General features: G+C 28.8%; 1 protein-coding gene across 1 annotated transcript in view; it reads right to left on the bottom strand.

The window, feature by feature from the left end:
• Positions 1–1,411: 1,411 nt before the first annotated feature.
• LOC136089239 (uncharacterized) overlaps positions 1,412–13,211 on the bottom strand; it is a 30,428-nt gene continuing 18,628 nt past the window's right edge. Inside the window, exon 3 of the mRNA XM_065815054.1 lies at positions 1,412–2,371. Coding sequence (XP_065671126.1) covers positions 1,955–2,371 — 417 coding nt within the window. The 3' untranslated portion in view covers positions 1,412–1,954. The remainder of the gene's footprint in view (positions 2,372–13,211) is intronic.

The raw sequence follows: 13,211 nt of genomic DNA, 5'->3' as shown, positions 1-13,211 counted from the left end.
TATTTTTTAAATTGATATGTCCGGATATAAAAAGCAAACGGTTATAAAAGCTAATATCAAATACTATTATTCGATAACCTTAATATTTATTTTTGAGGTGCTAGAATGCCAAAAAAGCAATGTATATCAGCGTATTTACTTGTCAAAATGTGTAAATTAACGTAACTATGAAGAAACGACTTGAAAAATTTTTTGGCTTCTTTTTTAAGGAACTTTAAAGAATAACCTTAAAAGAACAACATTTTTATTAAGCATTTGCCAAAGGTAGACGGGCAATTTGGTTTGAAATTAGATAGCTTTAAAGTATTTCCCGAAAAAGTTGCCGAAAAAACCGCGTTTATTTATATGATGAACTTGCGACACGGAAAAAGTCACGTGACTGAAATCCCTACTTTTATTTGGTTTCCTCCAATCTTTCCTATATGTTCATTTTGAGTCCATCAATTCGTAGATTATTTCTTTATTGCCTGTCTTCTAAATGTCTAATTTTTTTTATTTTCATTTTGACCGAATTCTGTTTTTTTGTGAATTTTCCCTCAAGGTCATGAATTTTCTTTTCTTGATTATCTTCAGAAAAACTAGAACTTTCTTCAATATCTCTTTGAACTCATTAATATTTTTCTAATCGTTTGTTGACGCTTTCAAGATCTACTTTCCTTGATTCGTTTTCGTTAAACAGAGTTTTAAACAATTCTTTTATTGATAATACTTTTGCATTCAAGCCATCGATTCTGTCGTTATATAGTTTAAAGTTTCCGCTGATAAATTTAAGAATGTCGTTTTGCTGTCTTCCCCCCCCCCCTCCCTCCACCTTCCTTGTATGAAGGACTCGAGAATATATAGTAAAAACATTTTTAATAAATCATGTTAACGAAACTTTGATTTTAAATTTTTAACATAAGTTTTAAATAAATATTTAAGTTGTTTGATGACACAGTAACAAACATGAAACTATTTTTCATCAAATGCGCCGGTGGGAGGCAAATATTTCTCTCCTCCAATTTGGTAGCCGCTGCAAGCTGGGAGGTAAAAGCCACTGGAGGTGGCCTCCAAATCATTTTGCCTTCAAAATATCTTCAGTAGGCGGCCTATTGAAGATACTATAAACTATTGGCGGCTGTGACCGCCACTTGAAAGGCGGAATCCGCTGGAGGTGAAATATAGAACATTTTGCTGCTAAAAACATTATGCTGCTAAAACCTAACATTTTGCTGCTAAAAACCTGCTGCATAAAAAAACTGTAGGCGAGAAGATTTACGCCGTTTATCAAGTGGCAAATTAAAAATAACGGAACTTAATCGAAAAAATTAACATTACAAATATTTATAAAATTTGAATTATTCTTAAAAATTCTTAACTAAAATTTTTAATTAAAAACTTTAAATTAAAAACTAAAAATTTAAAAATCTGCTAAAAAAATAACAAACAAAATCAGGCGGAATATCTGGCAATCTTTATTTTACTTGCTTTTTTAAGTATGATTGGTGCTATAGTGGTCCAAGTACAAACAGATGTTAAAACTAAATAAGATGTTACAAATTTACACGAAATGAAAAAATTTTATAACTGATAAAGTAATAAAAAAAAAACTCCATCTTAATACTTATTTTGGAGAAGATATAAATGAATTAAATAAAATTGCCAATCATTTCAAATAATATTGTTAAAAAAATTACATAAAAAATTAAATTTTAATTGCACTTAACGAGAGTAAGTTGGTGTAAATGTATATTGTATAGTGTGTAAATATATAGTATTTAAACCCTACTACATCATCTCTCACTATATCTATCTATCTATATATAACACACACGCACACACACACATATATATACACACACAGACAAACACAAACCCATATATTTATATATAAACATACGCTATTTATAGTCTTTAAGTGGGTATATGCATTACTTTAAAAAGATTTTATAATATAAAGCTTAGTTTTAAATATCTAGGTATTACATTCCTTTTTCGTGTCAACCCGCTGCTTTTTAAAAAATGGATGGTCATCAAATTTAGTTTCACCAGCGCTAGAGACTTCAATGGCACTTTGTTTTGTTTTAACTTGGTTAAATTTTGTATTGAGTGCCTTTTTCTGCTTTTCAATATCATCATATAATTTTTGACTTATCGTATTGATCTTATTTGCTTGATTTTTCAAACTTAAAGCAGTCTTAACGTTTTCAACGCAGTTTTGAAGTGTCATTTCGACCAACTTAATAAACTCTTGTTTGTCGGACCCCTCTGCAATTTTTTCCGTAGCAATGTCCAGCGCAAGCCAAACAGTCTTAAGAAACGATGCTGGGATTTCCTTTTTATGCACATTTCCAACGAAACAGTATAGTTTATCACTAGACGTGGAATAAATCTAAAAAAGAAGTAACAAAGCTGAATATAGAAACACAAGAAACTAACAAGCTTCATAATAAGATTTTTGCTTGCTAAAACTTTTAAGCTTGTTAACCTTTTAAAAAAAGTTATATTTATATATATATTTTTCGATTTTGCTAACTTTTTTTTTACAAAGCTGCATTCGACACAATGACGAATGCAAGCTAGGAAAAAAGAATTACCATCTATAGCATTTTAGGTTGCACACGACAAATTTTTACATGCAATAACACCAATAAATATTTTTGCTGGATTTCAATCGGACAAAAAAAACCCATTTAATACCATCATATTTACAAACGGTGAATTTATGCCATTAAACGATAGACATAAATGATCATAATACATACCAGCTGTAGCTATAAACCTGTCTGCAACTGTTAATCTAACCTAAAGCATGTTGCAGCAGCAATTGCGGACAATCACAACGCTACAATTGTGAATGTTCACAATGGTTTACGTGTTCTCAACATAAACCTAATCCAAGATGCAACATGATACACAGAACAAACCAAGTAACTCAATGGCAACTAAAAACATCTGTTTAACCAGTGAAAACTTTGGCTGAGTTGCAAGCTATTTGGCCTATAGTAAGAACAATATAACTCGGTAGAATTTCGATAAAACCAGTAATAAAATACTATAAAGTTACAAGGTCAAGTAAACATCAATATATGATAGTTCACCAAAAAAAAACCCCGTCATTTAGAGCACTGGAAGGTGCTCTTCTGGGCCTCATTAAAAAGGGTTAATATTTATTATGATCAAATTTTTTTTTTTTAATATACTTTTCATATCTCGTTGGAAAGATAATTTAATGGTGATTCATAATCCTATAAGAACTATGGGTTAAAAATAATTTGTTTAGAGATTATGATTAATTAATTCTATGAAAAAAATTATAAAAAACACAGCAAGTAACAAGATTTTTTGGTATATCTTGTTTTTTATTATTTGTTTAGTATGTAAGTTGACAACCGTTATTAATATGTACTTATGAGCAACCGTGGCACAGTGGTAGCGCATTTGCCTCAGAAACAAAAGATCCGTGATTCAAACCCTACCTATGGGCAAGTTTTGCGACATCGGTTAGAAAGGAGGCATGAACTTCCAATTAAATGCTCATAAGTAAAACTTAAAAGAAAAAAAAAGAAAAAAAAAAAAGACAGGAAACCCTAAAAAAAAGATACAAAAGCAATGATACAAAGGCATATCAGCTATATTACCTCTCCAATGATACAAAAGCATATCAGCTATATCAGTGTCATAAGCTGATTTAGTTGTTACGCTTACATAACAACTTCACATTACAACTACAAATTTGATGCTTGTTGTAAAACAGTTGAAAAATTGTGGCATCAGCATCACCTGGGAATATATGTACTTCGTGCCCTGCATCCCTAAGATGTTTTTTTAGCAGTGAACTCTACCTTGTTCTGTTAAGCTATAACAAGCACTCCTGGCCAAACAGAAATATCACCTATGTCACAATGTCAAACCATCATGCACATTGATCAGATAAGAATTTTTTCCTTTTTGCTTCTAGCATGCTCATTTGATTTAGTTGACAAAGTTTCATATCCATCAAACACGACTCTTAATACACTATAATTGCGTTTGATGTATGTTAAGTACTACTTGCAAATCTCACCAAATTTTAAACCTTTTAGCCATCTTACTTGATGTATTAAAGCTAACCATCGATCCATGTCCTCGAGTTAAGCCACCTCTGTATAGAACAAATTAATGTTTGCTCTATTACCAAATCAGACGGAAGCCCTTCCCAATGATGACTGGAACTTTTTACAGCATGTGATCCATCATAAAAGTAGTTACTAAACCAAAAACCTTTGAGACATCAATGTTCCATTTCTGGAACATAAATTCTGGCATTCTTGGTGTAATTTATGTACCCATTTGCAGCAAATAAATCTAGCATCAGCTTTGTTGTATGTAAGTGAAGAGACCAATATAATGTTTTCACTGCAATAATAAAGTGTTTTTGCAATTGTAATGTATTTCATATATTAAAGCCAGAGTTCTGCATTTTTAGATTGTGATTTCAGAGATTGGATAAAATTGTCTACTCTACCTGACAGGATGATAAACTGTTCTGTTTGTACAAACTTCTCAAATTCATTTTCAGTTAGTGTACTTTTCATTGCTTTTTCAAAAATAGGTTGAAACAAGGAAATTTAAATCTCTCTGCCATCCAGCAGTATAACTTTCATCCAACTTAATTTTCTGCTAAAATGTATGAGAAATTCATTAAGCATTGCTTTACTAGAACTAAGAGAAGTTTAGAAAGAATGAATTTAAAGAAAGATATTGCAGAATTTGTCATTCAGTCTTAAAGACTTTTGCGCCTTTCTAATCAACTTCTTGCACAATTTAATTAAAAAATAAATTTTCAAAAAGTATCACCTAATTCTTAATCTGTTAGTTCACAATTATGTCATGGAACTGTAAAATACCTAAACTAGAAATACAATCATAAAATACAATCATAAAAATCCTCTTAAATGGTACTCATTCTGAGAGCAATTTAATTAGCAGCCATTAAAACAATTCCTTGAGCCAAATAGTTAAATTTTCATTTAAAAAAAGGCATTTCCAGTATTACCTATTTCAATTTCAAGGTTATCAAATGAAATCTATAAAGAAGCAATTGATATTTTCATGCAAAGATATGCAGAACTTGAGCTCAAATTAATACACATATAGAAATTTTGTTAAAAGTTCATCCTGTTACATCAATATATTATATTATACAAAAACAAAGGTTATGAACTTTTTACCCAATATTTCATTATTGAAACTTTTTTTATATCAAAAAACATTAAAAAAAAATATTAATGCTTTTCACTATTCATTATTTGATTTGTTAGATGACAATGAGTTTTTTTAACACCAAATGTTATAAGATGATAGGAATGAAGGTAGAGCAATCAAAAATTACCATCTAATGACAGTTTTTCTAATTATTTAAAAGTTGCTTTATAATTATTCATAAATTTATTTTATTTTAACAAAGAAACTTAAAAACTTTTATATTGTTATTTAAACAAAATTGTGACAATATGATAAATATATGAAAGTTAAACTACTTAGTGAATTCACAACTTTTTTTTTTGTATTTACCAATCCAATCCCTAACTCCTTCTCCACCCAATTACCACAATCACCTCAAGATCAAGGTGGCTACTACAGTAAAGAACAATGCGTCATTAACTCATTCGGCAAAAATCAATGCATTAGAATCTATATTAGCAGGTATAAAGGAAAAGTTTTTGTTTTATGAAAATTTTATTTGTGAGTTTGTGTTAAATCTTATATAATTATTCCTGTAATCAATATTGAGTTTAAGCAAAGATTTATCAGGATTACTTTATTTTTATTGCCTTTTACTTGAAATTAGAATTAGTTTTTATTTATTATTATTTTTTATATATCATCTGTAAACAAGTGATAATAGTATTTTTTGCATAATTTTACTTATTGCTGGAGTAATAATGACTAGCAAATTGTATTTATTTTCTTTCATTAAAATTGTTTTAAAGAACTTCATATTTATTTTTTGTTCATTTTCCAATTTCGGTAAACAATAGTATTTAAGTTGACCATTTGAATATTTTGATTTCAATTTATTGAAGCATAAGCACAACAAAATTTAAAATTTTAAACATCTTGTAAAATTTTAAAAATGTTTTCAATTTTTAAACACATTTTTAAATTTTTAATCGATTTGTTCCAAATGAGTTAATGTTTTTAAACATGATTTTTTTATTTTTAAATAAAATTTTTAATGTTATGATTGTGTGGGCTTTTGCACTGCATTACTGGCCCATAACTCAAAGTCATTAAGAGCGACATCCTCGAAAAAAAACTTTCTTTCTTTTTTAGTTATTTGACAAGAAAAAATTTTATTGTTAACAAATCAGTAAACTTTGATTTTGAATAATTCAAATGACTTTTAGCTTGTTGAATAAACCTTGACGAAGCCAACACCTCTAACTAATCACTTTAAAAAATTAAAAAAAATTTAGCTGGAATTAAAATTTCAATAAACAGTGCAACAAAAAGGAGCATTCTAGTCTGATTCCACTTCTTATGATATCCATTAAACTAAGCTCTTTCAGTATTAGTAAATTTTTTTCATATTCCATCATATTTTCCAGATGTGTTAAATAAACACAGTATTTGCTTAGTAATATTTCTAAAGTCTTTTTTACGATAGATTTCACATAAATTTTTGAAATTTATGTGAAATCTATAATGTACATAAAAATGAAACAAGATTATAAATTTTATAATTTACCTAATACTTGCAAAAATTTAACTAAAAATATAAGCAAATAAATTCATCATGCATAACTGTAATGGTAATAAATATAAGATAAATAAATAAAAACAAACAAACAGGTTTTTTAAGGTCCGGAACCACCATGTTTATATTCATCATCTTCTAGAATACAAACCAGTTTATCCAACTACCTTTACTTTTTTTTGGTGATTTTTTGTAAAAGTAAAAAAAAAGCATTTTTAAAATCATGCAATCAATGTCATTGAATGAAGCTGTTTTTCGTAACATCTTTTAAAGATAACTCAAGACAATGTGCTACACACCCACCAAAACGTGATCTAGGGGACTTTAACTTTGAGCAACGTTTTAGTGCCTGACATGCTTTTTCTGTTAAACAATGCGCCTTCCACACCAAAACCAACTAAATTTTTATTTCAATTTTCAACTTCTCAATTGTCAAGTGACTTTTTTATGGAGTTGAAAACTCAGTGCGAAGTTCCATACTCTTACATACATTGAAAAGTAAAACATACACATACATCCAAAAGTGAAAAAAATCACATTAAATGTTTACTTCAGATTTTCAAGTGATAGACAATTTAAAGGTAAAGACATATGGGTCATTCCATGTCAAATGGACCAAAATTTTAGGATTTCAACATGGACCCCCTCAGATTTTGATGAAACTTAGTGGGTTTGTTAATATCAATAAGAAAAGCAATTCCTGATCCTGAATCCCAATTTTCCATAATCGCTACCTAAAAAAGCTAAAAAATTGTTTGCAAATATAAAAAGTTGATTTTTGATGAGTCAATATACAAAATCTGCAATTTAAGAAGTAAAAAGACATATTTTTTTAGTTTCTATATATGGTAAGCTTCCAAATTTTTTAAAATTTACTGATAAGATACAAATCAGTAAAAAATTATAGACTTCTAAAAATGGCTGCGGCTAAATCTTAGGAAAATGTGCCTCCACTTCAAACCACCGGTAATCAAGGACCAACACTGGTTATAATAATTTTTTTTTTTCTTCTAATTTAATAGACTTTATTTCAGTGATTTCAGAAAAAAAAATAGTGGGTACTCATGGAGAAGTTACAAAATCAGAACAACGAAAAATGCCCAAAATGCATTAAAAACAATAAAAATAAAGTTATTGTTGTACTTTAGTTAGTGTTACATATTCTAATAAAAAGTGTGTATGAACTTAAAAGTATTTCACAATAAGTACTAGAAATAAGTTTTTAATTAAGCTTGAATTAATCTCAGTTTAAAAATAGCCCTAGCTCTTACCTGCCCCCTCCCCAACCATTTACTTTTTCACATTTTTGCCCAGAACTTAGAAAGAATTCGTAATTGAACACTTTTCATTACAGGGTGTGTCTGGTTTTATCTCTGATGTGTGAAGTGCCTTAATACCCAAACACACAACTAAACATACACATATAAAAACTGTGAAATTTAGTTTTGTCAGACAGTAAAAAAACTACATAATCATCAACTTGCTTCTCTGTGCAGTGGCCTTGTTCGTCAAGGTTCGTGTTTCGGAGTTACAGAGTTGAGAGAGGGTGATAACCACAAGTAGCCTCCTCATCTGTAGTGGCCTTCTTGGCTTTAATGAGGTGAATTATTAAAAAATGTATATATATATATATAAAACTTATAAGTAGCCTATTAGGTTAAAATGAAAAAAGACTTTCTAGTCTAATTTACCTAATATTTAATACCATGACCATAAATTTTGTAACATTTTTCCAATACACTCAATATTCCACCCATCCCCACTAATTTAACTTATTTGATTATCATGTTCAAATTTAGATTACAACTTATACCAAGTTAATATAATAACTTATATAAGTTCTTTGATTTGTCAGCCTAATGCGCAAGTTGATTATGTAATAAATTATCTAATAAACAATCAATATAAACATTGAACGTTTCAAATAAATTTTTGCAAAAAAACTATGTTTAAAACAAATAAATCTAATTTATAATAATTTTGCTAAATTTTTATTTAATTGTTACTTATGCTATTGTACTAATGTAATATTTCAGTTTTTTCTTGAGCTGATAGTTCATAGCATCTACCAGTTAGTGAACTTTTAAAGTTGAAATTTTGTATAAAACGTGCGTTATTGGAACCCAGCAAATATCTTCTTTATGTGGCCAAGTAAAAGTGTTTAACAAAATAGACTGCTTCATGAACATCTTGATTTTCTTCAGATATTTTCACAATATTGCCTAGAGACCATTTTGCATTATAAATACATGCTGTATTAATTCCTGGTGAAAGAGAAGCAAGTGGAACCATATGATGCATTTTAGAAACATTTACTTAGTATACATATTATCAAATGACACCCGTCTTATCTGTAAAGTAGTTAATAATTGTGGTATAGAACAATGGTGGTTTCTTGTTCCTGGAATTGTTGAACAAGTAGCATAACATTCTTCTAATTTTAACTTTATGCAATGTAATACAATTGCATCATTTGAAACGTATTGAAAATGTATTCCTTTATTATTTTGTCTACACCAATCATACATTTTTTCAGGTGAATTAATAGGATCTGTTAGTGATTGTAAACTGGCCCTAGCTACAAATTTTTTGACAGAGTCCCCAATGCAATCACAAGCACTCTTTCCATGTGATGTGGCAAAAAAATGCCATTCTGCAGATACTTTATGATCTAGTTCATGGTGACATAAGTTAGATATATTTTTATAATTTTTATATTGTGAACCTGCACCATCACTAAAATAAATGCAGTGGTTAAAGTAAGGCATTAACTCTTTTAAATGTTTTATTACTTCATTAATGAAACAATGAACTGAGTTTGTATTATGTTGCAAATGATCTGAAATAATACAAACACTTTTACATTTTATCATATTTTCTTCCATATAGTAATAACAAATAACAAAAGAATGCAATGTTGCTTGACTGTTGTTCCAATGGAAACCTTGTACTACATCTTGAATTAAAAAAAGCTGTAATTTTCAGCAAAGCATAGTAATACTAAAATATGATTACTTGGTAATGTTATTTTTAGATCCTGCAAATATGCTGCTTGATTTTTGGCTATATAATGATGATCTCTTAATTGGTCTATTTGTTGACAAGCTTTTTCAATAAAATGATCCACTGGAAGAGTTAGTGTAACTATATCATGTTTTTTGTTGGCTTTTTGCCACTGGGCAATTATAGCAACAGTGCAGCATGCAATCTCGATTTGTTAAGTCACATGCAACTAATGTCGAGAGGTCTTTATAGTCTAAAATAATTGGTATTTTTAATGCTAAAAGTTTTGCATTTTGGTAATACTCACAAACACATACTGAATGGAGACCTGAAGCACCTCCAATAGGAATACATCACTTAGGTCTAAGTTCACAAAACTTAGAAAACCAAATCTTGACGTCAACAGAAATTTTAATGAACTCTAAATAAAGTTCTTTTATATTAACTAATAGAAGTCTTTTTTGAAAATCTTATCTTCTACCATTAACTTGGATTGAGACATACTGTTTCCTACCTGGACACATTTGAGAGTATTCATCTGATTGGTAAAATTCATGAACTTGATTTTTTACTTTATCACTAATAGATCTTCCTTCTTTTTTAAATGGTTCTGCCATTATGCCACACATTTGTTTCAAATACCTTGCAGGTTTTATCATTCTAAGGGCAGAAAAATAGTTTTGTGCATAATTAATGGTCCAACTCTCAGGAACTAAAGTCTGTAATTTAAGTTTTTCTGATTTCGAAGAAACATCAAACTTTGCTTTAATTAATTCCATTAATGAATCCAAGTCTTGTTTACTTTTGCAACACAGCTTTTTTGTTTCTGGTTCATCCTTAATTAAATCTGGAGAAACTCCCAAAACAGTAACAATTTTCTTTTGGGTTGCAGTATGGATTTTGTTCATTTTTCTTTTTGCATAGCTGACCCTGTCTTTATGAGCTACTAGTTTTAAAGATAAACAACCAAGGCTATTAATGCATTTTTCGACATTCTGTGCAAAGTTTATGACCAGGTATTAAATCAAACTCCTTTGCAACATCCAAACTAATTACTCTGATAAATTCTAAAAATAAACACAATGATAAACCATTAAAGAAGCCATTGTCTTTTAAAAAATTAATTAAATAATAAATTGTATATGTCAAATTTTTTTTTTAATACTTTTTAATTTAACTTTGTGTTTGTTGAATGGATCGCAACAAAAGCTTTCATCATACAAAGTCTCAAATCTACTCAAGTAGACCTTTTCATGGTGATTACAAATAGTTTGAATATGATTTACTTTACTCTGCAAGTGTACAAGTTCTTGATCTTTTTTTGTTAATTCCTCAAAACCTTTAATTTTTTTGATTTTGGTAAATTTTACTTCATGACAATTGAATCGATGTATACAAAAACGTTTTAAGTCATAAGAACTATTTTTTCGCGGAACGAGAAAAAACTTATTAAATCTAAAATTATTACTTTAATAAATTCAAAAAAAAAATCTGGGTGCTATTTGACATCTTTCAATATTAGATTTGTTAAAGAATATATCAAAATTTGTGATTTATATATGTGTTATACATAGTTAAAGTTGTCTGACTTAAAAATAGTTTTTACGACTTAGAACGTTTTTGTATACATCGATTCAATTATAATTTAATGCTTTCCCAATGGAACATTGAGTTAGATCTAGCGATGCACTTGCCATTTATTTTTTATTACTACCTAAAAAGATTTTAAAAACAAGTTTTGAAACTAAGTTTTCCATAAGTTTTGGCACAACAAATATATAGGAAATGATAAAATTTGTAAATAAAAAAAAAAAGACATAAAAAGAAAACTCAATAATTTGCTTGTTTTTTGTGTCACAGCTTTTAAACGTGTATGTTGAATTCTTTGTTTGTGTATATAGACACTTTCATCAGACACATCAGACATATTTCTTTTTAAGTTCTAGGCAAAAATGTGCATGTTAAAAAGTAATAGCTTAGGATAGGAGGCAAGGAGGGAGGGGGGGGGGGAGCAGGTAAGAGCTAGGACTATTTAAAAACTGAGTTTAATTCAAGCTTAATTAAAAACTTATTTCTAGTACCTATTGTGAAATACTTTTATACATACTTTGTATTAGAATATATAACACAAACTAAAGTACAACAATAACTTTATTTTTATTGTTTTTAATACATTTTGGGCATTTTTCATTGTTCTGATTTTGTAACTTTCTCATGAGTACCTACTATTTTTTTTTCTGAAATCACTGAAATAAAGTCTACTAAGTTAGAAGAAAAAAAAAAAAAATTATTATAACTAGTGTTGGTCCTTGGTTACCGGTGGTTTGAAGTGGAGGCACATTTTCCTAAGATTAAGCTGCAGCCATTTTTAGAAGTCTATAATTTTTTTCTGATTTTTATCTTATCAGTAAATTTTAAAAAACTTGGAAACCTACCATATATAGACACTAAAAAACTATGCCTTTTCACTTGTTAAATTGCAGATTTTGTATATTGACTCATCAAAAATCAACTTTTTATATTTGCAAACAATTTTTTAGCTTTTTTAGGTAGCCATTATGGAAAAAATGTGACATTTGAGATGTTTTGAATTCAATGTCAAAGTTTTATTTAAGTAAGTCAAGAGTTGTATACAATAAAAAAAACTAGAAGGTTTTCTGAAATTTTGTTTTAAAAATATAGACCTTGAAAATATAAAGAAAACATGTTTTTGCTACAGAAGTTTTTATTTTTGGAAAAATCAGAAATTTCAAACGACTTATGAACCACAAAAGATTTTATGCTAAAATTTTTTTCGATTATTCAGTTTACTTTTGAGATCTACTAAACTAGAGACAATGTAGTCAATAAATACTCCACATGTGTTTTTGTTTTTAAAAGGTTGACCAAAAAATACCCTAAGTTCTTCTTCTAGTTGAAATATTTTTGGGTATAGGCAAAGCGACAGTTCTTTGCCTATACCCAAAAATATTTCAACTAGAAGAAGATGGATCATATATTAGGCCAGAGCCGCTAAAAAGTTGCTCACTTGCCACTGAGCCTTGTGGACATAAAAGGTATGGCAAGCAATCAAATACAGTGTTTTAAATTTTTATTACCTCTCCACAATAGCAAGGGATCTTCACTAATAAGAAATTGTTTTTCTTTGTTGTATTCATTAAGTTATGCCTTCCATATAATAAGTTTATCAAAAACCTGGGTGTTCGTTGTAGTGTTAACATCCTAAACATTGCTACTCATCAATATATTTGATAAAATAGATGTGATATTTGTTTTTGGTTTATTTGCTGATGGGGATGATAGCTTTGTCCGTTTTTTAGCAGGAGCCTCAGCATCTTTACCTTACTTTACATGATTTACAAAGTTATTTATGCTGCTAAGTGAACTTACCAATTCAGATTCAACATGTTTAATATTTACTTCGTAAAAAAATTTTGTTTTGTAGCGAGGATCTAAATATGTAGAATTAAAAAATAAATGTTAAAAT

Source organism: Hydra vulgaris, chromosome 13 (genome assembly GCF_038396675.1).
Source record: "Hydra vulgaris chromosome 13, alternate assembly HydraT2T_AEP".
Lineage (NCBI taxonomy): Eukaryota > Metazoa > Cnidaria > Hydrozoa > Anthoathecata > Hydridae > Hydra > Hydra vulgaris.
The sequence above is the reverse complement of the archived record's forward strand: the minus strand, read 5'-3'. Positions and strand labels throughout refer to the sequence as shown.